This window comes from Zootoca vivipara, chromosome 7 (assembly GCF_963506605.1).
Source record: "Zootoca vivipara chromosome 7, rZooViv1.1, whole genome shotgun sequence".
NCBI lineage: Eukaryota > Metazoa > Chordata > Lepidosauria > Squamata > Lacertidae > Zootoca > Zootoca vivipara.
The window spans coordinates 75848604-75875768 of record NC_083282.1 but is presented as its reverse complement, the minus strand read 5'-3'; the positions used below and the strand labels follow the sequence as shown (position 1 = coordinate 75875768).

Here is a 27165-nt window from a genome sequence, read left to right as displayed (position 1 = left end):
GTCCTGACATGCTACCTGAGCATTGTTGGAGCCACTGCTTGGTCCATCTGAAGGGGGAAACGGGTCTCTTTGTACCATAGGAGCTCTGTTGATAAGTGTAGCTCAACAGCCAAATCCAATAGGTATCTTAACGCTTGTGAAGGATGCTGTGCAACTCTTAGCCCAAATTGCACTGTTACTGTGGACCTCGCCCTTTTTAGAATTTGTATCGCACTCGGGTGTAAAGATGGGGTGCAATAGGTTTTAGCTATCCACTGCAGTAGCTCATTCTAGGCATGGAGAAAGTGGATAGAGAAAGGTTTTTTTTCCCCGTGTCTCATTAATACTAAAATTAGTGGGCATTCAACAAAATTGAATGTTGGACGATTCAGGACAGAGAGCTTGTTCTAGGTTCTTCTAAGAGTGGCCTTCTTCTTACAGGTGGCCTTTCCCTCATTGCTGGGCTACAAGTAGGGTTGGGTGGGGAGTATATGTTAAATAGCAAAGCACTATAGATCAGATGTGAGCGCCCTGTTACCCTAGGGGAACGGGGGTAGGAGGAAGTGGGGCAAGAAAGATGGAGAGGGAGGGAGAGAAGCAGAAAGAGAAAAAGGGGAAAGGATGACCCTGTCCACCTCTGGCTCCATCCGCTTTCAACTAAGATCCTTTTGACTCCAGCCTCAGCCAACTCTGAGATGCAGTCAACCCATTACCACCAAAGGGCTATGAATCTCAGCAGAAAGAGTTGCCCATGACTAGCACAGATGTTTACACCACAGAAAGGTAGCAAGGCTGAGGGAAGCTTCTTTGTCCATAAATAAAACAGCCCCATGCTTAGTACACTGCCCCCTCCCCAGCCACATATTTGGCCGCTTCCCATGTCTCTTTGGCCGTGTAGTGTGGCTTTGCACCCGGGTGTGCATTATGGCCCTGGCTCTAGCAAAGTCTTGGGTCTCTAGTGCATCTGGGTGGTTGTTCAGTTTGTGCACAGGAATTAATCTGTTCAGATCGCCACAGGGAATTATCCCAGGATGGCCCGCAGCAGGACAACACTGGATAGATGCTAAAATAAATGATCAGACAACGCTAACCAGGGTGAATCTGACAGAAACTGCCAAATCTCCCTCAATATGCATAGCTCGCCCAACGTCCCTTCAGCAGAGTACCATGAAGTATTCTCGTAATTCCCACACAACAGGATGTGCTATTAGAGAGAATGTGGCAGACTAATGCAGCAACCTCAAGATTCCAGGCAAAAGCAATGCTTTCTTGATTGACGAGTGCTAAAAGATTCAGTTTTGCTGTCTATCAAGGCTCTGGCTTTCAGCTGGCCCTGCATCCCTCGAGACTTCCTGTCTTTAATTCAATTTGTTCCTCTCTTGGAAGCCTCAAAGTTGTCTTCCTTTTCCTTCCTTTTGGTTTCCTGTCCTGGCCTTGCAGCCAAATGTATGTCTGTTTTTAAGAATAATTCAGCAGCCAACACTAGAGCCAGAAAAGCATGCTTTGTCCCATTCTTGTCTTCTCCCTCTAGACTCCAAAGGCTAGGACATCCACAGAGGCGCATGGGAACCTACCTCTTCCCGATATTTCAGGGCTCCCTCGAGGAATAATTTTTAGGCCTAACTTTTGCAAAGCCTCGTTACCATAAAAACCATTCTCCTCGTTGCAAAACCCCAATAAACATCAAGTCAGCGCCGGCCCGATACACAGTCTTTGCCCTTTTCTTTCCCCTAGGTGGTAGCGGTTTGCAGGATAAGGCAGTAGTGCTCACCTGACCTCCCGCTCACCAGCATCTCTGTAGCTCACTGGGAGGAAGTGGGTTGGGGGTTGGGGTGGCAAGGTGCAAAAACACAAGGAGAGTGTCTGATATGTAACTGCACACTGTGCCAACCTCCCCCCCTTTCCCACTTGGTAAGTCACAGCAATGCCACCAGACACTCCCACCCCTGCTACCCCATGACATGGCACGAGTGGCGAAAATGCAAGAGGTCTCTCGAATTTAATCACTTCCGCAAAATCCATGAATGCACAGGAGCCATCTCTGCATATGGGCCTTAATTCCTCCAGGCTTTGTGTTGGCGTTTAAGCAGCCGTCAACAGGGGACTATGAAGCAAACCTTTGCGGCAGGGATGGAGAACCTGTAGCCCTCTGGATGTTGCTGTACTACAACTCCCATCACCCCTTGCCATGGGCCGTGCTGGCTGGGGCTGATGGGAGTTGGAGTGCCACAGGATCAACACCCCTGCTTTGCAAGATCCAGATAAGCAGGAAGCGAGGCAACGAGCTCAATCTACGCCAGTAAGCAATCACGTTAGCCCTAAAATTGTAAACATAGTTTTATTGCCATTCACTCATCACAAGGTAACTCTTTCTCCTGACCACGTGAAAACAAGATGGCAGCCTACAGAGACATGGGTGCAGCCCACATGCCACAGTTTCCAAAAACTAGCTATAGTTTTTACACCGAGTCCCACATGTGCTCATTTCAAATGGACATGATAATGATTGTTCCCCACAGTTAACCTTGGAGAAGAGAGATATTAAATTAGAACGGGCCGAGTCCAGCCAACTCAGCAGATACAAACACAGGTACTGAGCTTAATATCAGAGTAATAGGATTAGTTCATAAATTAAAAAAATACCAAAAAAATCATCTTTTTCAATCTTTCCCCTCCCCACCTCAGAAACTCCTCTGAATTGATAAAACTGTCCAGCAAATATGCCTAGAAATTCCATGTCACGTCTTCCCACCCTATTCCCATTTATTAAAAGCAAGAAAGAAGAAGGGGGAAAAAAACACCCTAATGAATTAAACCAGGACTGATCTTCCTGCATGCCTGGAAGTAATTTACATGGCAAATGTCCCACTTCAGTTTTAAGCATCCAGTTATTAAGGTCATTTAAAGGTTTCTTCTCGTCAAAAAAAAAAAGGGGGGGGGAAGGAACTTGGTTACGCTGTGCTCCTGGTGCAGATTCTCTGTAAAAGACTTTCATACAAAAGAGCTCCGCCCCCAGAGAAAATGCCAGGAAAATAGATCTGTGTCTTCGGGAGTGATGGCGAAGCCCACCATGGAGACTTCTGGGTCTGCTACAAGTATTCCAGCTCCAGTGCGTGTCGCAGAGCCTCAAGGTCGGCGTGGCAGGAGATCCTCCAGAAAGGCATGTTGTGCTAGGAGGAGATGTTTTAAAACAGGAAAAGGGTCATAAGACGTTCCCAGAATTATCACCCAAACAGTGGTACTGTAATTGAGAAATCCGACCAGTTTCATTTATATAGAATCTAAAAAAGACATGGATAATCATTGTATGCGGGTGGGGCAGTGATCAAAAGAGAGACAACCGTTACTCATCAGCCCCAGCCAGCAGGGCTGATAGCTAAGGATGATGGGAGTTGTAGTCCACAACATCTAAGGGGCCACATTTTCCTCATCCCTGATATACAACTGTCTTGCTCTATAGCAGGCTTCCCCAAACTCGGCCCTCCAGATGTTTTGAGACTACAATTCCCATCATCCCTGACCACTGGTCCTGCTAGCTAGGGATCATGGGAGTTGTAGGCCAAAAATATCTGGAGGGCCGAGTTTGAGAAAGCCTGCTCTATAGTTTACGTCTCATTTATAACATTTATATTCCACCTTTCATCCAATGAGCTCAAGGCACCATTATTATTATTATTATTATTATTATTATTATTATTATTATTAGGGAGGGCAATAATTTGTTAGAAGGGGCAGGAATTTGGAGGGAGACAGAAACAATGTGATTGGTCAGTTACGTTTTTCGATTGTTTTACTATGCCCATGATTTATACCACACTCATCTGGCTAGGTTTCCCTAGCCACTCTGGGCGGCTTCCAACACATATAAACACATAAGAAAACATCAAACATCCCAACACAGGGCTGCCTTCAGATGTCTTCTAAAAGTTGTGTAGTTCTTTATCTCCTTGGTATCTGATGGGAGGGTGTTCCACAGGGAGGACGTCACTGCCAAGAAGGCCCTGTGCCTAGTTCCCTGTAACTTCACTTCTTGCAGGGAAGAAACTGCCAGAAGGCCCTTGGTTCTCCCCCTCTCCATTTTACTCTCACAACAACCCTGTGAGGTAGGTTAGGCTAAGAGATTGTGATTAGTCAAGGTCACCGAGTGAGGTTTATGGCTGAGTGGAGATTTGCGCCCTGGTCTTTCAGGTCCTAACACATGGCTTTTGTTCAGATCTGTCTACAGTGCATTTGACATCTTTTCACCCCACCTTAAAAAAAACAGTGCAGGAGCCAAGCTGGAGTCCTTTGATGTAGAATAATGTATTGAATGTGCATACCAACTTTCATTTTGGTATTTCAGACTTCAAGGCAAAAATCTCATTGTGGTGTTATTGTGGGTTTTAGTTTTAAATCTGAGTGGACTATATGAAATATATATGTAAAAGGTGTGAGTGCTATTCGTATCCCCATTATGCAGAGATTTACTCCCTCCGACTGTTAAAATGCAACTCAGTCTGCTGCTGAGTAATTATTATCAACCACCCATTTCAAGTAAAATGCTATTTCTCCCATTTCCCCAGAGATGGATAATCACTGCCTTAGAAATATCTAGGAATTATCTGAAGAGTACAGTGGCTGGGCTGAGATTGGAAACCAGGACTGCCAGATCTAAACCCAACCTCATACACATACCGTAGTTATAATTGATCTATCACCATTTTCTTCCCATATTCTAGACACCCTGTAAAGGTGTAACAACTGAGAAATCGGGTGGTTTCATGGACCATTCGAAACTTGGGTTTGGGACTGGGGGGAGGTGTGCTGAAATCCTTGCTCAGCTTTCTGGATGGACAAATTATTCTTCCCTAGCCTAACCTACCTTATAGGGATGCTGGGAGGATAAAACGGAATGATGATTCGACATATGGTGATCACACTTGGGAGGACTGGCGGAATACGTGTGTGTGATGAAAGTAATGTAAAAACAAATCCAAAGTCAGCCGCCTGCCCTCCAAGAAGAAAAGGCCACTCCCACCTCATTCATTCCTCCTCTGCTTTCCCCACATGGCTCTGCTTCCATTTAAATGATCTGTTTTTCTTTCTCTGAAGAGAAGAGATGTTGGCAGCGCAGCCACGCCTGCTGCTCAGCTCCCATCCATTCATCACTCGCCCAGACAGGTGAAGAGAAATGACCCACTCAGGCCGAGAGATATCATCAGGATTGCCCTCCCCATGGGTTTATAGAGCTCAGGTGTGTAGTCACCCTTGCTAATGATTATCATCAATCAGAGGCCCTGACAGCTCCCAGCAAAGAATGTGTGCCCATTAAGGGGGAAGAGGCTTAAAGCAGGAGACACCAGCAAAGGGGCCCCCTCTTCTTGCGGCACAGTTTGTAAAAGGTATTGCTTAACCCCACTGTCAGGGAGCCGGTGGCCTTTGATGCACTCCTGTGCACTGACCCTATTACCTTTGAAGTTCGCAGGAGCCCTGTCTGAAGCCTTGCACTATTATTATGACTTTCTTCCTAACACATTTCTGGCGCTCACTTTAACTGCTGGAGAACCGACACATTTGCTGGGCAGCTGCTCAACTTACAGAAATCTAAAGCAGCCCAACAGAAGAAGTGCATGCACACAGGGGGAAAGAGAGGCGTACAGCCTAATGAGGCAAAGTGTAGCTTTCTGCAGTGTGTGGATGTATGGGTTTTCATTTGGAAAACAGCGCCGGGAGAAAGAGATGAGGCAGAAGGTGCCAAGTTCAATCCTCAGCATCTCCAAGTTGGGCTGCGAAAAAACCCTGTCTGAAATCCTGGAGACCCCCTGCCATAGATCAATGGAAGCACTAGCAAAGCAACTTTGTGTGTTCCACCCCACACACAGTAGAAATGAGGAACAGCAGATCTGGACGCACTCACTGACTCGCTCTTACTCCTTATTTATGTACCTAACAAACAGTTGTTGATCAAGAGCAGTTTCTGTAGCAAGTAGGAAACGGCTGGAAATTCCTCAACAGCTGGGGGGAAGGAGAGAGGATTTACAGTAGGAAATTGCTCACAGTGCTTTATGGACTTTCAGGCTAATTTCTATCCACGAGTCAGGTAAAAGGTGAGAATGCTTTCTGAGCTATTCTTTTAAAAGTAGAGTTGCGAACCTGAAAACCATACCTTTTTCGCCCCCTGTTCCTCTTCAACACCATCTCCTATTACGATGTACACAGCTTTCCGTCCAAACCTCTGCATTATCCTTTCAAAACAGCTCTCTTTCCCTGCATAACAAAAACGGATCATTAATTTTTCTGGGCAAAGGTGATAAAGGAACTGAGAGTCATTTAGGGAACTGAGAGAGGGTTTAGGGGTGCATTGATCTAGCCCAGGGGTGGGGAACTTCAGGCTCCCCTGGCCTGTCTCTCTGGCCTTTGAAACTCTCCCTGGGCCACACCCAAGGGCTTTTGCTCAGCTGGCACACTTTGTGCTGGTCATGTTGTGCGGATGCCTGATGATTGTCTTCCAAAGCAACTACTCTATTCCGAACTTAAAAATGGAAAGCGTAATGCTGGTGGTCAACAAAAGAGGTTTAAAGACTGTCTCAAGGCAAATCTTTAAAAAATGTAGGATAAACACTGATAACTGGGAACCACTGGCCTGCGAGCGCTCCAGTTGGAGAATAGCCTTTACCAAAGGTGTCATGGGCTTTAAAGACACTCAAACTCAGGACGCAAGGGAGAAACGTGCTAAGAGGAAGGCACGCTTAGCAAATTCACACCATGATCAACTCCCATCCGGAAACCAATGTCTCCACTGTGGAAGGACGTGTGGATCCAGAATTGGCCTCCACAGTCACTTACGAACTCATTGTTAAGACCGTGTTTATGGAAGACAATCGTACTCGGCTACGAGTGATTGCCAAAGAAGAAGAAGCAGCTGGTCTGGATGGAGGAGAGAGAGGATTGTGTGCAGAAACAAGTCCTGCCTGCCCAGCCCCTGCCTTTGAGAACCTCCGGGGCTAAAGTCAAGCCACTGTGTTAGCAGCACTGAAGTGACCTCCCCGGGGCACAAGCCTGGACAGTGTGTATGGAGGTCATGGACTGCCCAGGCAACCAGACCTCCACTCCCGGCACCATACTGAATTCCACTCATGGGGTTTATATCCAACACTACTCATACAGCAGACCCACTGAAATTAGTGGACATGAGCAACTTAGGCCCATTAAATCAACAGGTCAACCCTGGATGCAACCAATTGTTCTTACCTGTCTTTGTTGCACTATAAATATTTTCAATTGGGAAGACAGTGCCTAGTCCATAAAGCAGGACTTTTGCAAGGGCTGGTATGAGCTGGGTTGTAGTCACCAAAACATTTACACAGTTGGGCCTGCAAGACAGAAAGCAGCAACAGAATTAAAGTCAATGGGGACCCTCCCTTTCCACCCCCCCCAAGAGATCTTTGCTTTTCTGCTCTATTAGGCTAAACTGGAAGCAGGATATAAGGTTTGCCAGCAACGAGTCCCTTGAAATCGGTGATTAACACAGTCAGCAGTGGCTAGACTCTTAAAACGTTTTTCTCCCTCCATAATTTATTATAACTCAAAACTAGCCTGAAAGAGGAGTACGTCACAAGTAATCACACACTGGGGATATAAATGGTGTAAAACTCCAATAGCATTTACACTGCGCCCCCCTTGGGCAGCTGGCTCCCTTTATTGCTTTCCTGCTTTCTGCACAAAACTATTATATCTGGGAGCCAGGATTGTTCTGGTTTTAGATCTAGTTCCCCATCACATGTCCAGATGTGGCCCCCCACAAATTTGGCCAAAGGTGTCCTATAAATAAATGTGCCTCGGTTTGTTTGGAGAACACAAGAGGAAAGTAAAACTTTTTGCAGCCTAGAGACGACTCCTTAAGCCGTTCTTACCGGGAATGTATCAAATCCAGAGCTTTCAAAGCATGTGTTAGCCAGAGATCAGTCAGCGCTTCCAGTTCTGCTCTTAACTGCAGCCAGGTTTCCCTCTTAGGAGCTCCTATTAAACCTGTGGATAGAGAAAGCAGCGTTTGTAGCTGGTTCCAATGGGAAGGCGCGGAATAGCTTGCACATGGCTTTTGCAAAGCCATAGAATCATTGTGCTGGAATGAGCCAGAAATCCAACTCGTACAACCTGATGCCCAAAAGGCAGGGCCATCCATCCACCAGCCGCCTACACACCACCGCCCCCCCTCACCTGCGCAGTCGATAATCACCATGTGCCAAAAAGCTGGGAGCGAAACTATATTGCAGGAAGGTGCTTGTAACGAAATGAAGCAGCACATTGCTGATTGGTTTCCCCTCGTAAGCCACTTGTGGTAGAACTTTCCTCCCCACATCCCATCCCACCCCCAGCAGGCCCCAAGTCTCAGTGCTGCAGTCTCACACGGTTTCTCCTTTGAGTGGCTGCAACAGCCTTTGCTAACCAGGTGCCCCCCCAGGTGATGGGGAGTTGGAGTGCACCAGTTTGGCCAAGGATGTGCCTCACCCAGTCCTGAACAGCCCTCCTGTTCTTCCGACTGCACAGAGTCGGCTTCAGTTTCTCTGGGGTGTCCTCAGGCAAGACTCCCTCAGTGGGCCACCTTAAATGGAAGCATACAATTAAAGTGCTTTGTTTTTCCCCCCCAAAATTTAAACAGCACCTTGCTGGGGCTTCATCAAATGGCCTTTCCCCTTCCGACAGCTTCAGTGGGGCAGAGATTTCATGTGAATTGCAGCATGGGAAATCTACCCACATAATACAGTCCTGATAATGACATGTTTCCCCCTCCCCTTGTACCTGCAATTTAAAGATTTAAAAACTAGACAAGTGCATTGCATTTGTGCAATTAGTGTCATGCCTCGCTTGACCTGTGATGCTCAAATTGTGACCATGTTTTCCCCGAGTTCTCTTCTCCTACCCCTCTCTGCACATGCACACTTCCTCTACGGAATCCCTTTACGGAACCAGAGGTTCACGGAGAGGAGCTTCTTTCTTTCCCTATGAGCTATTTTCCTTATCGCACTTGCCCTGTCTAAGGTGCTTGACACCTGCAGGGGGAAAGATGTACCATAGGTGCTGGTATGTTTTCTCCTGCAGGAGGAGGTCGAGCAGCATTGGAAGGCCAATTTCAGTAAGAAAAGAAATCCTTGGGGAAAGAGGAAGGAGCCTTTGGATAACTCACTTCCCTACATACCTCGGGCAGAACATTCATACAACTGAGCACCATGTGTAGTTTGAGGCTTATGCTGCCTCGGAGCAGTCTTGGAAAAAGTTGTGTTGATGAAGTCAAAACTGGCCCAGAGTGGGTTTGGATTTTTATTGTTATTTTTTACATTTATCAGCTGTTAAATGTTTATGTGTGCCTTTAAAAACATATTCAGCAGAACATGCACCGTGGACTTAAACAATAACCCTTAAAGGTGCAGGCCATTTCCTGCAGATTAGTGACTGTCTGAAAGGAGCCAATGGTCTGAGCTGAAGCAGACAGCTAGATAAGCCCAACCCGTTATTATTTCTTCAATCCCCCCTGAAAAGCTGTGTGCCAAGGTCATTATTCTGGATAATAATGGCAGACAATGCACATTTAAAATACCTGGAGGAGCAATTACTGTTTCTCCCTCCCTCCTTTCCAACCCCTTCCTGCCTTTTTGGTGTTAGTTCTAGCTATGTGACAGATGTGAAGATGCAATGCTGAGCAGGTTCTGCTATGAACGATGCTGGGGCTCCACAATGTTTTGTAATGGAATTGTGAGGGTGAATGGCAGGCTTTCTGGTGAAGCTCCCCCACTCCCCTGCCCAACCTGGACTAACTGGGCAGGCCTGGCCTCAGCATCTTGGCTACAGCGCCACGTTCTAATGGACTGAGCTAACCTGAAGTTGTTAGGCAGTTTTTGAGGCCCCAGCACCCCAGGAGAGTTTTTATTAACCATGTTTAGTATTATATCAACCTGATTAATAAGGTGATTTCCCTAACTTCAAGTGTTTGCCTGGATCCATGACAGCGGGCTGCTGCTGAGGCAGATAACTGCTTTTCTGTATGAATTGAAAAACACCAAGGACTAAAAGCAGTATAATTAAAACATTCCCCACTAGCATATTCCTCTCTGGAGCTGCTCCACAAAGATCCCAAGCAAGTTGGTGCTCATGGAAGAAAGGAACACATCTATGTGTGCATGTCTGCGCAAGAGCGTGAAACCCAAGACCAGTTCTCTAAGATCTTAAATAGAAGTCTTTCCTAGCGCTCACACTCACAGAATCAGAGATCAGAGAACTGTAGCGTTGGAAGACACCACCAGGGAGGGTCATCTCGTACAACCCTCTGCAATGCAGAAATCTTTTGCACAATGTGGGGCTTGAACCCATGACCCTGAGATTAAGAGGCTCATGCTCTATCAACTGAGGTATCTCAAGAATTCAGGCCCTTTAAACTGCAGATCAGTGGAAGTGGCTCACTGTGGCAATGTGGACCTAGCAATAGTATTTCTCCATCTTCAACATATAATAAAAGCAGGACTGGGAGTGGGGTCAAGAGCAATAACGACCCCAGTATTTTGCTCCAATGACAAGGCTACCCTCATAAGGTCAGGCCATTGTGTAACCCAGCCCTCCCCAACCTGCTGCCCTTCAAATGCTGTTGGACTACAAACCCAATCAGCCTCAGCGAGCCTGGTGGGATCCATAGCACAAAACATCTGGAAGGTACCAGGTCAGGGGTACCTCTCACCAAATTTGTCAGGAGAACTGGAAAATAAACAACGCCCCCCACTTTTTTTTTGGTACTTCCACTTCTTTAATTTGTGAAATATGCAAGCCATTCTCCACATCTGCTCTGAAGAACAGGAAGGCAAGAGTCTTAACAAGGATGCAAAGGAACCTTCCCTGATGGGTTGGGGAGACACTTACCACCGACATTGTTTTTGTAGGTGTTGTAAAGTTCTTTCACCCGCCGGTAGCGGAATGCTAATTTCCTCATCCAATCAACTCCCCCGTGAACTCCCGAGCCCAGACAAAGATTTGCTCCAGCGGTTGAACTGTGAAAGCCATCTGCTGAGAAATTATATGTGCTGTGGCAAAGGAAGGAGGAGAGGGGGAAGGAGTGAAATTATAACCTACACTTCCCATTAGGACGGATAAACTAGACAAGAGGAGAGAGGAAGACATGCTCCAGACTTCTGGCTACACTAGAGTCAGTGGACGATGAAAAGAAAGTGTCCTTCCCCATTTGCCCTGTAATTTTGTCCTCTCTGCCTATGGTATTGATGTACATTTGCTCACTGAAAAAGCGTAATCTATTGACTCAAACCCTCACCTAGTTACCATATGCTTTTATCAACATGCTGATGAAACGAAACACAAGATAAAGGAAATGAACAGTCCATCTGGAAGTCGGCCTTTGCAAGTCCCCACAGGATTAAGGGTGCCTGAGCAAGCAGTTTGTGAAAGCAGGGAATAACTGCACTGCAATTCTGAGGCTACTGCATATATCAGGCATCCCCAAACTTCGGCCCGCTAAATGTTTTGGACTACAATTCCCATCTTCCCCGACCACTGGCCCTGTTAGCTAGGGATCATGGGAGTTGTAGGCCAAACATCTGGAGAGCTGCAGTTTGGGGATGCCTGGCATATATGATCCTAAATCAGATTTAAAGCAACTTGGCTTTTTGGTGGCCCCATCAATGAGTTGGCCCCAATGACAAATATTCCCTATATTCCCTTTGCCCAATGGGAACTTGGGGCCCAAGGGTGAAGGAATGGGATCACAAGCATATGGTTTGATTGCTGGAAAAATTAATTTGAAGATAAGAGATGCACCCCCTTTGTCAATTGTCAGGTGCATTTAACTCTCCTCTGAAACTTCTGGTACTAGATAACTGCTTGTAAATACAATAATGAGACAACTGCACTCTCCCCATAGAGCAGAAAAACTGGCCAGATCAAAGAAAAAAATGGCTAACTCAAAGAGCCTACAGTATATGCCATTGGCTATTCTCCAAGTATCCATAAATAGCTGGGGGACTAGTTACATTGGATGCTGCAACACAGTTGCCTTACCTTAAATCTTGCCCATTGTCATCTGATGACACATCATCTATGTGTATCTGGTCACAGTCCTGAAAACCATTTCCAAAAACAATCAGCCAGGAAACGAGTATTGCTTTGTAAAAACAACAACGGAGAGATTTTGTGCAACAGAACCCATGCTGAGGAAAGATTCCCCCCAACAATTTCTGGTCAATTATAGTAATCACATTACAAGCAACATTTCAGTCAGATACCACATTCCCAGAACACGAGTTCTATGCGGTTAAACACAGCAATTCTCACAGACAATAAGGTCACTCATACAACTCGGTTACCCACCTAAGGGTAAATTGTTTCCCATTCATTCCGGGCAGTGTTGAAACATGCAAAGAAACATCATTGTCTTTCAGGAGGACAGCATCATTAATCGTCTCTACGTCTAAACCTGCCAACTTCCTTCTTTAGAGAGTAATAGGTTCCAAGGAAAAGGAGACCAACACCAACATATATATCTCGTTCCAATAATGGTATCGTGGTGAGAAGTTTCAGGGGGAATGTTACCTGGACTTGGCTTACTCAGTACTGTATAAGAAAACACAGGAGGGCAGTGTACACAACATACATTTTAAAGCACCCCCCAAAAAAAACCCTACCAACTGTAGTATGTTAAGGGATCTAGGAATGGTAGCTTTGTGAGGGGTAAAACACAGCTGCCAGGACTGTTGACGTGAATGTGCTTTAAATGTATGGCGTACGGTATACACAGCCAGGGTCTGTGGCATTTTTATAGCATTTGCTTTCCTTACAAAAATATAATTGAAAGCAAACAGCAGGCGCTCCTACAAGGCAGCTGATCTGCTACTCCACACTTGATGATGATGATGATGATTTATTGAATTTATATACTGCCCTATACCCAAAGGTCTCAGGGTGCTTCACAGAACAAAATCAGAATATAAGACCACTAAATATATAATCAAAATAAAAACAACAACCCAATGGCCCCCATCTCCCCCCCCAAAAAGACACATTTTAAAAGGGCACAGGATGTCTCAAATCAACCAAAGGCCTGGTTAAAAAGGAATGCTTTTGCCCGGCGCCTTAAAGGCCAAAGTTTGCCAGGCAAACTTCCCTGGGGAGAGCATTCTACAGATGGGGAGCCAATTCAGAGAAGGCGTGTTCTCATGTTGCCACCCTCTGGACCTCTCGAGGAGGAGGCACACGAAGGAGGGCCTCAGAAGATGATCTCAGGATCCGATTAGGTTCATATGGATAGATCTGGGGCCTTGCAATGCACATGCAATGACCAGCCTTCAGCAAACAAGTGGTGCACACTCTATATCCCACCTTCTTAGCCTTTGCGCCATATTTCCCAATCTCTGGTGGCTATTATCTTCGAAACAATCAAGCAAACTGCATCTCCTAACCTACTGATGAAGAACCACTCAGGTTCTGCTTTGGGCTTCCTAAAGGCATGTGGTTCACCACTATGAGAACAGGATGCTGGTCTGCTGGACGAGATGGGCCACTGGTTGGATCCAACAGGTTCTTATGTTCTTATCACCAAGCTGTTAGTTAGCAATCTGCCCAAGAGAGGAATTCTCACCCTTAGTAATTTTTACACCACCAAACAAACGTGCTGATATGTCATTCATAGCATTGGCTGTTGTGTATCAATGATTGGAAGAAGAGGGGGAAAAAACAGGCTAGTGATTATAAGTGCAGAACTTGAGGTTGACTATTATTCCAAGTTAATTAGCAGAGTTCAGCACCTTCGTACTGTGTCAATACAGAAAATCTCAAGGAACCAGGAACAGTCGCCTGCCAAGAACTCTTAGGGGATGATCATTACTACTTGCTGAGCACAGAGGAAATTGTGACAGGAAAACACTACAGCTATCAACCTTATTATTTGTGCATGCTTATAAAGTTATACAAAAACTTTGGAGGAGAAAAGCAATCAAAGCCCATCTTGGTAGATAACGGACTTGGAGTTCAGCCACTGTGAAATATGCACTCTAAAACCTTATCTTCCAAGTTCTCTATTGTCTGAGTGGAGGAGGCTTCAACCTCAAAAACTTTAACAATGTTATTTTAATGGTTTCTTTATTTGGTTTGACATTCCAAATTCCTAAAGAGTCAGGAAGCTTCCTTCCGTGACCCTCGCAAGGCAGAACAAAAAAAAATCATGCTGCAGTGAGTGTACATGCAAATTGGAAAGTTGCTTCCGCTGCCCCCCCCCAAATCATCACATTGACTTTTCACAGAGTTGCAGAAGCTTCAAGGGAGGAAGACTTTTACTGAGTAACATATATGGTCCATTTAATGAGTAGGGTGGGTGACGGCAAAACTACACACTATGCTAACTGCATTTAAGGTGACCAGTTTTTAAATAAAAACACTGGTAAACATTTGGAGCAGAGCAGGTGAAGAAATATTAACTTTTCTTGATGGAAATAGCCCCGTGAAGCTGCTGTTTGCACCAGGAGGGAAGCTAACGGAACTGTAGAGTTGGAAGGGGCCCTGAGGGTCATCTAGTCAATCCCCATGCCAGAGTTGGGCCCAACGTAAAGGATCTGACGGTCCAGCAAAGTTACAGGTGAGCGAAGAGATTATGGCTATATGCTACCTCCAGGATCAGAGGCAAGACACTTCTAAATCTCAGGCGCTAGAGTCATCCCCCTCATGTCCAGTTTGTGGACTTCCCAGAGACATCTGATTGGCTGTTGTGGGAGACGTGACTCTGCCCTACATAGGTCTTTGGTGTGATCCAATAGGGCTCTTTGTACACTGTTCTGTTTTGGAAAGACAGATCAGGATCTGAGGGGACAAAGGCAAGGGCACAGAAGAAGGCCAAAGGAAGAGTCCAGAGAAGACAGTGAGATGGGCAGGGAAAGATGGGTGAAGTGAAGCCAGGGGCGGAGGAAGGGGTGTGTGGTGGGTGCAGGTCGCCCTGGGTGTCACCACTGAGGGGAGTGACGAAATGCCGGGTGGCGCTCACCGTGGGGCCTGCAGTGCACCCGAGCCACACATCTCTCCTGGGTGGCTTTGGCGCATGCAGACTCCGCGTTGCCCAAACAGTCCGCCCGCCGCCTCCCCCCCAGCTGTGGGGCGGCTGAGTGGGAGGAGGCAGGCAGACTCCGGAGGCCCCGTGGTGTGTCCCGCCCCTATGGGTGGCGTGTACCAACCCAGGTGCCCAAGTGGCTTCCTCCGCCGCTGGGTTAAGCACCCAGATGCTGCACTGATACTTTCACTGATGGGTTGCTCAGAATAAGGAGCTGATTCTGAAATCTAGACTTTACAGGGCCCAGTGGATCCAGGTAGGCTGATACCCAGAGGTTGGCCATGGTTGCCAAAAACCCAGCACACTGGTGGAACAGGCGATAAGGTGCCCAAGCCTGCTTTACTGAGGCTCCTGATTGAGACATGTCCCAACCCCAGGCCCCTTACACGATACGAACATGGGATTCAACCCATGCACATTTACAGGTGTGTTTCTTTAAGATTCCTTGACATTCCTTAAAAAGTCAAGGACCATAATAATAAATCATAATAATAATAATAATATATTTATTATTTATACCCCGCCCATCTGGCTGGGTTTCCCCAGCCACTCTGGGCGGCTTACAACAGAAAAATGAAATAAAATAATTAAACATTAAAAGCCTCCCTAAACAGGGCTGCCTTCAGATGTCTTCTAAAAATCTGGTAGCTGTTTTTCTCTTTGACATCTGATGGGAGGGCGTTCCACAGGGCAGGCGCCACCACCGAGAAGGCCCTCTGCCTGGTTCCCTGCAACTTGGCTTCTCGCAACAAGGGAACCGTCAGAAGGCCCTCGGTACTGGACCTCAGTGTCTGGGCAGAACGATGGGGGTGGAGACGCTCCTTCAGGTATACTGGACCAAGGCCATTTAGGGCTTTAAAGGTCAGCACCAACACTTTGAACTGTGCTCGGAAACGTACTGGGTGCCAATGTAGATCTTTCAAGACCAGTGTTATGTGGCCTCGGCAGCCGCTCCCAGTCACCAGTCTAGCTGCCGCATTCTGGATTAGTTGTAGTTTCCGGGTCACCTTCAAAGGTAGCCCCATGTAGAGCGCATTGCAGTAGTCCAAGCGGGAGATAACCAGAGCATGCACCACTCTGGCGAGACAGTCCATAGGCAGGTAGGGTCTCAGCCTGCGTACCAGATGGAGCTGATAGACAGCTGCCCTGGACACAGAATTGACCTGTGCCTCCATGGACAGCTGTGAGTCCAGAATGACTCCCAGGCTGCACACCTTGTCCTTCAGGGGCACAGTTACCCCATTCAGGACCAGGGAGTCCTCCACACCTGCCCGCCTCCTGTCCCCCACACCTGCCCGCCTCCTGTCTCATAGCAGAGACACAGATTCTCCTTTCGCTCGCTTGTGTGCATTACAAGCCAGACTTTTGCTGAAGGCGAATCTGATATGCCAATTCCATGCTGATAGTAATATCTATAGTTCCTTCCTTCCTTAGTCACTTTTCAGGCTGCATTTTAAGTGAGGGCTGACTCTACAAACATGGCCCGAGAAAACAAAATTAAAAGCACATTTCTGCTGGCACACTCGCATGCCTTTCCAAAATGATAAAAACATTCTCAGCCGTGCATGCAGATTGTGAAAAGCCACGCTGGAATAATATTGTCGCAGCCCACTCAACTTGAGTTGCACTGCGCAGTGCAATTATGTCAGGGGAAAGGCATTTGTAGGGGGGGAATCTGCTTTTCTCATTTGTGAATGAATTGTTCTGTATGCTAAAGTTTGACAACAGTAGCGATCACATTTCTGACTTAATAAAATACCATGACACTTAGTGAGACACTACCTCATAGTCCGTTGCCGACCGGCACTATCATGTTACTGGGTAAAACATAGCAAAGCTGGACAAGGCAAGAATGTAGACCATATTTTACTACAGTACTTGGTTACCAGACTAATTTTTCATTCTTGCAGATTTTGCTTTTGAGACCTTGGTGAGCAACGAGGAGGATGTGAACATCTGGGTGGCTCAACATGAGGCTCCAGTTTGGCTTGAATAAAGTTTGGTAATGAGGACATTTCCAAGACCAGGCTCCACATCTGTTGGCTTTAACTGATATGATGCTGAGATCTCATAGGGATCTGTGATTGCTGTGCCTCTTACAGGCCATGTGGGTAATTAAAATAAACCACAAGCACTACTTGTAGACTCCAAGAGCAATTGCTATGGTGCTGTAATGTTTAGATCATCTCTCTCTGGTGATCAAATGTGAATCGGTATCTATAAATAAGCCAACAGGAGATGGCAGGCTCACAGGGGAAATTCTGGATTTTATGGGCTCTAGAAGTTAGAAGATAGGATTGTGATTTTGAAAATTGTAAAAAAAAGAAGCCAAAATTCTTGTATTCTGCCCCTTAGGACTTATGCTGGCAAATGACACTGCAGTTTCGTTCCTAGTTATTGTAATTTTCTATCCAGTATGGAATTTGATTGCGCGCACACACACACACAAACAAACACATGACACACATGATACTACAGATATTTGGAAATAGAAATAAAAGTAATTTACAAAGTTACTTCGATGCTTTGATTAAAATGTGTATGTTCCCCGTTCAAATAAAGTTTTTAATTTTTTTCTGGACATCTCAGCCTTAGACAGAATTACTTCCCCCCCCCCAAAAGCCCATATCTTATACGTAATATGAACATTGGTTGGCTCTCCGATAAATATGATTTCACTGTCCAAGTAAACTTTACTCTAATAGATCAACATGCTAATGTGCTTGAGAATTTGGGCTGCTAATTTACAGCATTGTTTTGGATATGCAGTTCTTTAAACGCTTCTCCAACAGGGCAAACTGACTTTAGTTTCAGAATGCCCAGTTGATACGATTCCATGAACATGGATGTTAAAAGTGGCAATACAACTGCACAACCAGGAGCAAAGCACATCAAAGCATCCACAATGTGTTCAGGGGATTGCATCACACTCGGTGGAACTTCTCACTTTCCATAAGAATGGAAAAACAAGAGGTTAGCTTGAACCAGGGACTAACGTGAACAAAATTTACAACTCCCTGACCCTCATGGTCTTGTCACTCCTCCAGTCTCATGAACGCATCTTATTTACATGCTAACCTACAAATGAGCCTGCAGGACCAATTCAGTTTTGGGTTATCTAGTCTTGCTTACCTCCTCATATACCACTTGATGGTGCTACAACATACTGCAACTCTGGCAGATCAAACAGGGCACAATTCCCTCTGCTTGCTTTTCTACATCCCTCTCTTTCGCTGACTCTCTGTCCCTGCATTTCTTTAGGCCAGCTAAACTAGATGACGGAGGTGCAGTCCTGCCATTGTCTTTTTACACAGAAGCTACAAACTTGACTGCATCTGTGGCAGAGGAGGGGCTGCTCGAACCTTTCTCTATTACCTGTTTTTCTCCCCAGATCCAAGTCCCTCTCCCAGGTACAGTTCTTCCTGCACAGGAAAAATACTATTTCCTTTAAGCAGAGAAAAGCACCAGGAAGGAGCAGTATTGATCAAGACAAAGTGCCCACTCAACTGTTCTGTGCAACTGGAACTTTTACAAGTGCCACTTAATGTTTATTCTGCGCTAGCAAGGAACCAATCCTTCAGTGTAGTAGCACCTACACCAGGCATCCCCAAACTGCGGCCCTCCAGATGTTTTGGCCTACAACTCCCATGATCCCTAGCTAACAGGACCAGTAGTCAGGGATGATGGGAATTGTACTCCAAAACACCTGGAGGGCTAAAGTTTGGGGATACCTGACCTACACTCTAGAACAGGGGTCCCCAAACTATGGCCCGGGGGCCGGATGCGGCCCAATTGGCCTCCCAATCCGGCCCGTGACGACCCCCGCCGCTCGTCGCCACCGCCCGCTCTTACGGCACGCAGCGCGGTGGCGCCCTTCCAGGTCGGAAAAACGCGCCGAAAATCCTTTGTGCGCATGCGTATGGGCCTCTCCCGACCCAGAAGAGGTCATTTCTGGTGCACTTCCGGGTTGGGGGAGGCCCATACGCATGCGCACAAACGATTTCCGGCGCTTTTCCCGACCTGGAAGCGCGCCGCCGCGCCAGTAAGCGCCCGTGCGCATGCGCATGGGTGCGCACTCCCCCGTCCGCTGGCCCGCACGGGCGCGCACTCCCCCGCCCTCCGCGCGATCGGCGCGGTGGGAACCGGCCCAAAGCCCGGTAAGTCTGGGGACCCCTGCTCTAGAATATTAGCCAAGTGTGACTGTTTTTCCTGTTGCTGATGCCTTCTAAAAACTGCTTTGCCCAGGAAAGCCTACCCAGAAGACATGCCATTTGATGACACGTATTTATTTGTCATTAAAACTGTAGATATTTTGATAATTGCATCTATTTTTTATTTTATTGGCATTTTCTTCTGAACATTTTATATTGTTTCATGTTAAATGCTTAGAGCGCTGTCTCTCTAAAAGTGGACTTGGGGACTTGGGACCACTTTCAAGCCTGGTCCAGTGCCTCCTGGCTTGCCTGTTGCTCCCACTAGCTGCACCCTTTGACTGGCCCAGTCAATGCCAGCACCAGCAATTCCTAGCATGCCTAGTGAAGACAGAGATGTTCACGAGTGGAGGAGGGAAAGGTAAGGGGCCAGGGGTGATTTTCAAGGACATTAGAAATCGATTATGATTACAAGCAAAAACAAAATCTCAAAGCAGGAATGGAAAGGAAAGGGGATAAGAGAAGGATGTTGTTATTAGATGAAATAAGTGGAGTCCAAGCGAGGAGGGATGTGAGTGAAATGGTGAATGGAGTGGCTGGGGAGAACAGGTACAAGTTGACAACGATGGGCCAGGGTCTTTCACAATGATTCAGGGGGATAGCTCTCTTCTTCTGTGCAAAATCAGTACGGATGACTGATAGACATAGCTGTCAAGTTCTCCGTTTTTTAAAGGGAAATTCCCTTATGCTGAATAGGCTTCCCCGCGAGAAAAGGGAAAACTTGATAGAAAGCATTCAGTTGAAATGAAGTTGCTATTTAGCATCGTATGGGAGCTTCCCTCAGCAAAAAGGAATCTTTTCCCCACTCCTCTGAACAAACTACATTTCCCAGGGTTCTCGGGGGACACTATGACTGTTAAAGTGGCATAATGGTTCTTCAAAGCTGTAGATGACTTGCTTTCTGAAACTCCATGGCAATGGATGTTATTTAAAGAAAGAGTAGCTGTGATCTCTCTTTGATTTACAAGCATCTTGTCTACCAAAACAGCACTGCTTTGGAATGTACCAAACTCCACCTTGTATGAGAAATTCTCTCAGCGAGCGAGCAGGGGGACTGACTCAAAGAATTAAGGGGGGAAAGGGCTTGCCTGCCTCACCTTCCCTGATAATTTTTCAGTGTGAAGTACCATCATGTGCTCTGGGGAGCAAATAGCAATGTTGAACACACAAATCAGAAGCACCTGAGCACTCCTTCAGCATTTATATATATTTAACTTTGCATAAATGCCACCTTTGACACTCTCGGAAATCAGACTCCAATTCTTATAACACAGGGTTTGCTCAGGCAAATAACCATTCCATCATGAGAAGAGAGAGTGGTGGTTCGTTTGTTTTTTCTATACTATCCTCCTAGAGACAGCGCTGTGTTGTCCAAGTACATCTCAGCCACAAACTAATGCAAACTGCCCTGTCTAGCTGGCTAAACTAAACATATTTTTAGCACTGCAATTGCTGGTTTTCCATGGGGCAATACACACTTTCCTTAGTCAGGGTCCATTCTGTAATCAAATTGCAAACAGAACTTGGATCCTTGCACCAAACAGATTTAAAGCTTCAAGTTTTAGTATACTTAAAAAGACGAATCCTCAAAAAAACAGCCTTAAAAAGATGAAGGCTGTAACTGCTAAGATCTCAGACTGCAATTCTAGACACATTTACCTGAGAGCAAGTCCCATTGAACTCAGTGTACTTATGTAGACAGTCAGTCCCAAATGCCTTCCAGAATCGCAAGGGCATCATTTGCCCTCTCACATTTTTATAAAGTAGGACATAGAATTGTCCTGTTTTCTGCAAGGTGACACCGGACCCATTTACTCAGATCAATAATGTTTACATAATTTATGCAATTCACATGCTGTTACTTAAATTTATGCAATTCACATGGCTTTGGTTCTTTGGGTTGTAGAATTCTTGCTTTTTGAACTGTAGCAGGCCAAGAAACTCAAATTTACTGTTCTCTTATGTGGGATGGGAAGTAAAGAGGTACAAATGTCCAGGTGGTTAGATAGAAGTTTTCCCTCCCTGTCTCATAGCACTAAAAATTAGGGTCATCCAATACAACTGATTGGCAGCAGATTTGTGGCAGACAATAAGAAGTACATCTTCCCACGGCATGCAACTAATTTGCGGAACTCGATGCCACAAGACGTGGTAATGTCCTCTAGTTTATGAAGTCTACCAATGGCTGTGGCCTCCAGGTTCAGAGTCAATATGCCACTGAATCCTACTTGGCATAGCTGTCAACTTCCGGATTGGAAAATAAGGGATCAGCAGCGACACGGCACCGGAAGTTGCTTCTGCACATGTCCAGACATGCGCAGAAGCGACTTTCGGTGCCGGCTCTGCCTGATTTCCAGTGCCCAGACATGGGCAGAGCGGCACCTGAAGTCACTTCTGCGCATGTCCGGACATGTGCAGAAGCGACTTCCGGTGCCGAGCTGCCCATGTCCGCATGTCTGGGCACCAGAAATCGCTTCTGCGCATGCGCAGAGGCGATTTTCAGCCAGCAGGAGCTGCTTCCTTATAAATCCGGGGGAATTACAGGATATTTTGCCATTCGGGTTAACAGTGGGAAATGGATTTAAATATGGGGGTTTCCCGCAAAAAACGGGAGACCTGACAGCTATGCCTACTTGGTGGGAGCAGCCGCAGGAGAGAGTTATTGCTTTCATGTCTCGCTTGCAGGCTTCCCAGAGGCATGTGATTGGTCACTGTGGGGAAAAAAGGATGCTGAGATGGATGGACCAATGGTCTGAACCACCAGGGCTTGCTTTACTTCTGCCCTCCCTGCTTGCAATGGTGTGTCTTCTAATTGCTTGCCTCGTGGTGAGGAACTGACAGCACATCTGTAGCCTCTTGTTAGAATCACAAGAGGCCCAGGTTTCTGGCTGAGCACTGCAAAAGTTATGGCAACGTGGGATCATGAAACAAGAAGGCCCAGTAGATTGTGGTTTCCACAATCTGGTGATGCCTAGTCCCTTTTCATTCCTCCTGACGGACAAGTGGTTTTTCATAATTGGGTCTAGCCGTTATTGAACAAGTATATCTCAGAGGCAAGTACCACATGCTCATGAGACACAGCTTCTCTTTCACCACAGCATGTATGAAAACAAGAACCGCAAGCAGCTGAGATGAGTGCATTAGCTGCAGCTAAATATGCTTCCAGGTGGTCCTCACTCAGTGGAAACCTATGGGTCTCGAATGGGTGAAACGGAGAACAAAAAAGATGGGCTTCTTTTCTGAATGAGCAAAAAGTGATGGTGGCTGTTCAGAAGGAGACAGGCTGACACTTCTTTAATGCTTTCCCCCAGGGACGTAGGAAGATAGGGGCAGTCGGGGCGATACGCCCTGAGCGACGTGATCCCAGGGGCGCCATCGTCGTCGCCCGCCCCGCCCCCAAAACGTGCACCCCTCGCCCCTGTGCGTGGCACGCCTCGCCCAAAACGTGCGTCCCGTATCTGCGCATGGCGCGCCCCATCATTCTTGAAACAGAAGTCACCAGACCCTTATGTATAGTCAGAGGGTGGGGGAGGGGTGATGGGAACCCTCTGACTATACATAAGGGTGAAGGGTCTGGTGACTTCTGTTTCAGTGTATCTGAAGAAGTGTGCATGCACACGGAAGCTCATACCTATGACAAACTTAGTTGGTCTCTAAGGTGCTACTGGAAGGATTTTTTAGTTTTATTTTGACTGCGTCAGACCAACACGGCTACCTACCTGTAACTAAGACAGATTCAAATACTCTCAAACTATAATTTTACCTCAATTATGTGCAATCCTATACAGACTTACCCAGGAGTAAGTTCTACTGAACTCACTGGGACTTACATCTGAGTAGACCTGCCACAGGACTGCACTGCAACAAAACTTTGGTTATAGAAGGACAAATGTTTCCAAAATGGGTAGATAAAAAAGGACGTATAAATTGAAATGAAACCAATACCTACCTCGAGGTCATTAAAAAACAGGTGTGTATCTGCAAGGTTGAAGATCATTTCTTCCATCATAAGGCCTATCCGGACGGATGTGGTGGTGTCCTGTTAGAAAGGGAAAGCTGTCAACCATTTTAATATCTTTGGATTTTGGAATTAAATTTTGAGAAAACATATGATACTGAAACTCTTCACTGGGAAAAACAAACAAACAAGTAAGAACTTGCACCAGAATTAGGATATGTAATGCTATTCCCTCCTCTGTTTCTGTCTGTCTTAACTTTATATATATAAGGATACCCCTACCTCTCTCTCTCTCCTATAAACCATGGCAGCACAATACAGATTTCTGTAAACCTTGCCCTATTTTTTTTTTTTTGCAGATTTCTGTGGAGGCATGTAATTGAACGGTGAGGTCAATCAGACAAATCCATCTGGGAGAACCTACAGAGCAGCAAAATGCACAGGCAAGAGTGTCTTTCTGTCAACCTATGCGGCAAATAGTGTTGACAACGGTTGATGTATCTACGCGTGAACCTAAATTATTGTACATTCTTGATGTAGCTGTTAATTAAAGAAGAATGGCTGTGGTTCCAGCCACATGGCTAACTCATTGAAGGAAAAGGAAAGCTCTGATAACTTGATTGTATTTGAACATGAAAGCTAAGGGCCACCATCATTTCTTTTACTCAAAAGGTTATTGTTTCAATACCCCCCCCCCCGAAAACCTTTGTGGCTATAACAAAAGCCAACAATAAACAGAACAGCGCAGAGATTACAGAAACAGCAACTGGCTACTGAAAACGTCCTAAATCCCTTTCTCCACTACAAGTTACTTGATTCCATCTACTTTTTTCTTAGGTGAAATCTTATATATTTGAAGGCAGGCCCCTGCCTCTTTCCAAGGGCCTCATGTGCAGGTCACATGGTTTAAAGATTTCACCAGGCACAGTCCATGAGTGCAGCCAGACAGGAGAGTATTTGTTTGTCCAAATGGTGTTGCCTGAGCCTAAAGTGATGTAAAAGGTACGTAGGTATGGGAAATCTCTTGTAGCTGCTGTTAGTTTGAGCACAATGGCCTCACATCTTCTCCTTTGTCAATACTCACTCAATATCACCCCTCCCATTTTTCTGCCATGTCTTACCTTCCTTTTAAAAAATAATTTCCATTTTTCATTTAAAAAACAACAACCAACCACAACACAATAGCCATTATTTATTCATTTTTTCACTTGATATAACCAAATTTACATACTGCTTGACAGTACTAATACTTCTAAGCAGTTTTCTTTTCTAAGTAGTTTATGAATATAAATCATATCTCCATCCAGTCATATCTATTTTTATCTATTATTCTTCAGTGTATCTGAAGAAGTGTGCATGCACACGAAAGCTCATACCAAAATAAAAACTTAGTTGGTCTTTAAGGTGCTACTGAAGGAATTTTTTTATTTTTTATCTATTATGATAGTATTGCAAGTGTTTTTTAGAATCCTGCTGATGTATTTACTTGTACACAATGCTTTGTCATATATGCATTAAATGTTTCCCATTCATTTTTAAATTTGTTATCATTCTGATTTCTAAGTCTACCAATTAGTTTGGCCATTTCTGCATATTCCATTAACTTAATTTGCCAATCTTTTTTGTTAGGAATTTTTTCCTCTTTCCAGCATTGGGCTATCAATCAGTGGTGAGTTCGATTATGAGTTAACTTGCTCGTTCCTTGTATCTTTGGAGGAAGCAGCATCATCTTTAAAATGCCTTGAACAGAAAACATGCTTGGAACTAGGTAATTTTTTTAAAGAGCAAATTCTACCCACAATATTCAAGCTTTTGGCGAAATGTAATACTGTAGTATATTTTCAGTGTTCACACTCACAATTTTTAGATGTTTTGTGCCAAGTAGAAGTTGTATTCAACACAGCACTAAGGCTGAGGATCTGTCATTTGCAAGGATTTTCCTTGTATAGCAGAACCTGCTCCCTCTCTCCGACTCTCTCTAAATCTGTTCTGGGGTCGTCGTCCCCCGACTTTCCAGAGCAGAGCTGTGGATAGTGCAGGATGCTGGTAAGGGGAGGGGGAAATTCATAGAAATCGTAGAACTGCAGAGCTGGAAGGGACCAAGAGAGTCATCTAGTCCAACCCCTTGCAATGCAGAAATCTCTTGAGTAATGTGGGGCTCAAACTCACAGCCCCGTGCTTCCTGTTGCACTAGAGGGAACCCTGGCTTTTGCTAGTGAAATTATATAACTGAATATGATGTACAGTGGTGTCTCGCTAGACGAATTTAATTCGTTCCACGGGTCTATTCTTATAACGGAAAATTCGTCTAGAGAATCCCATAGGAATGCATTGAATTTTTTTGAATTTTTTTTTTGCCCATAGGAACGCATTAATTGAATTTCAATGCATTCCTATGGGAAACCGTGATTCGCTAAACGAATTTTTCATAAAACGAATTCGTCTAGCGAGGCAACCTCCGCTAGAAAAATCCTTTCTTTAAGCGAAAATTTTGTCTTACAGGGTGTTCCTTAAGTGAGGCACCACTGTAGTTGAATTCTGATATCCTGAAGCACTCTCAACTTTTCTCATAACTTTGGTACTCCGCCTACCTACGCATGCTCTGCCCATGTGGCTACCAAGTTTTTATTTCATCATTTCCCCTGATTCTGCTAGGCTGGTTTTTTTGTTATCTTGAGGTTAAGGTGTCCTATTCAACATTAAGGTGTCCCTAATGACTGGATGAAAATAAGCAGGTGGTGGCACATTTCATGTTTTGTTGTTGTTTAGTTGTTTAGTCGTGTCCGACTCTTCGTGACCCCATGGACCAGAGCACGCCAGGCACTCCTGTCTTCCACTGCCTCCCGCAGTTTGGTCAAACTCATGTTCGTAGCTTCGAGAACACTGTCCAACCATCTCATCCTCTGTCGTCCCCTTCTCCTAGTGCCCTCCATCTTTCCCAACATCAGGGTCTTTTCCAGGGAGTCTTCTCTTCTCATGAGGTGGCTAAAGTATTGGAGCCCCAGCTTTAGGATCTGTCCTTCCGGTGAGCACTCAGGGCTGATTTCCTTAAGAATGGATAGGTTTGATCTTCTTGCAGTCCATGGGACTCTCAAGAGTCTCCTTCAGCATCATAATTCAAAAGCATCATGAATGCCCACAAAAGAACAGGAAAGCTGGTCAAGAGGTTAAAGGATTATTCTTTAGCAAGTCTCCCATGTTTACAAACTTCTTTCCATGGCCTTGAAGGCTAGCAACATTTTTATTTAAAGAAAAGCTGGGCTTGTTAAATAACTTTCAACTATGGAGCAAATCCTACAAGGAAAGTCCACATTCTTCTTCAGACTAAGGAAACAACTCACCGAAAAAAAGTTTCCTTACTTCTTCCCTATTAGAACCAAGATTTCACATCATTACATCTATTGTTAGTTTGCCTTTTAAGCTTCTTTTTCATTACCTTCATACCGGACCTGCACTGGGGAGCTTTTTATTTTAATTTCCTTTTGCTTTTCCAGCTATTCTTTAGTCCCAACACACCATTTCTTTATAATTTATTACATCACCACAGGCACTTCTATCAAAATGTTCTTGTAAATTTGTTTTAAGTCGTCTCTATTGAATTTAGTTTGATTTTCTTTCATAACCTTTCTCAGACTGAATAAATATATTTACATGGGAATTTTCCTATATCAAGTGTAAGAGCGGGGAGGACGTTCTGTAATTCATAATTAGTGGCTTAAATTAAAACTCCATATATTCATGCCAATCAAAACTTGATCACCCAGGTGCAGGATCGGGGCAACAGTGTCTCTCTGTGTGTGTAAGTGCAGAATCCCAAAGACTCCACCAAGCAAGCTAAATTTGGCTGAGCATCCATGTTTGGTCTCCTTTTTTTGACAGGGCTATGGGGAAGGGTTATAGCTCAGTGGTAGAGCATCTGCTCTGCACCCAGAAGGTCCCGGGTTCAATCC

General features: G+C 45.4%; 1 protein-coding gene across 3 annotated transcripts in view; it reads right to left on the bottom strand.

Annotated features, from left to right (window-relative positions):
- Positions 1 to 2303: 2303 nt before the first annotated feature.
- The window catches only part of EYA2 (EYA transcriptional coactivator and phosphatase 2), a 132389-nt gene continuing 107527 nt past the window's right edge, over positions 2304 to 27165 (bottom strand). For all 3 annotated transcript variants that reach the window (XM_060277284.1, XM_035122411.2, XM_035122412.2), the window contains exons 10-16: positions 23207 to 23296; positions 12013 to 12071; positions 10864 to 11024; positions 7872 to 7986; positions 7210 to 7331; positions 6125 to 6225; positions 2304 to 3149 (exon numbers count right to left, since the gene is read on the bottom strand). In XM_060277284.1, the coding sequence (XP_060133267.1) occupies positions 3069 to 3149; positions 6125 to 6225; positions 7210 to 7331; positions 7872 to 7986; positions 10864 to 11024; positions 12013 to 12071; positions 23207 to 23296 (729 nt within the window). In that variant the 3' untranslated portion in view covers positions 2304 to 3068. The remainder of the gene's footprint in view (positions 3150 to 6124; positions 6226 to 7209; positions 7332 to 7871; positions 7987 to 10863; positions 11025 to 12012; positions 12072 to 23206; positions 23297 to 27165) is intronic.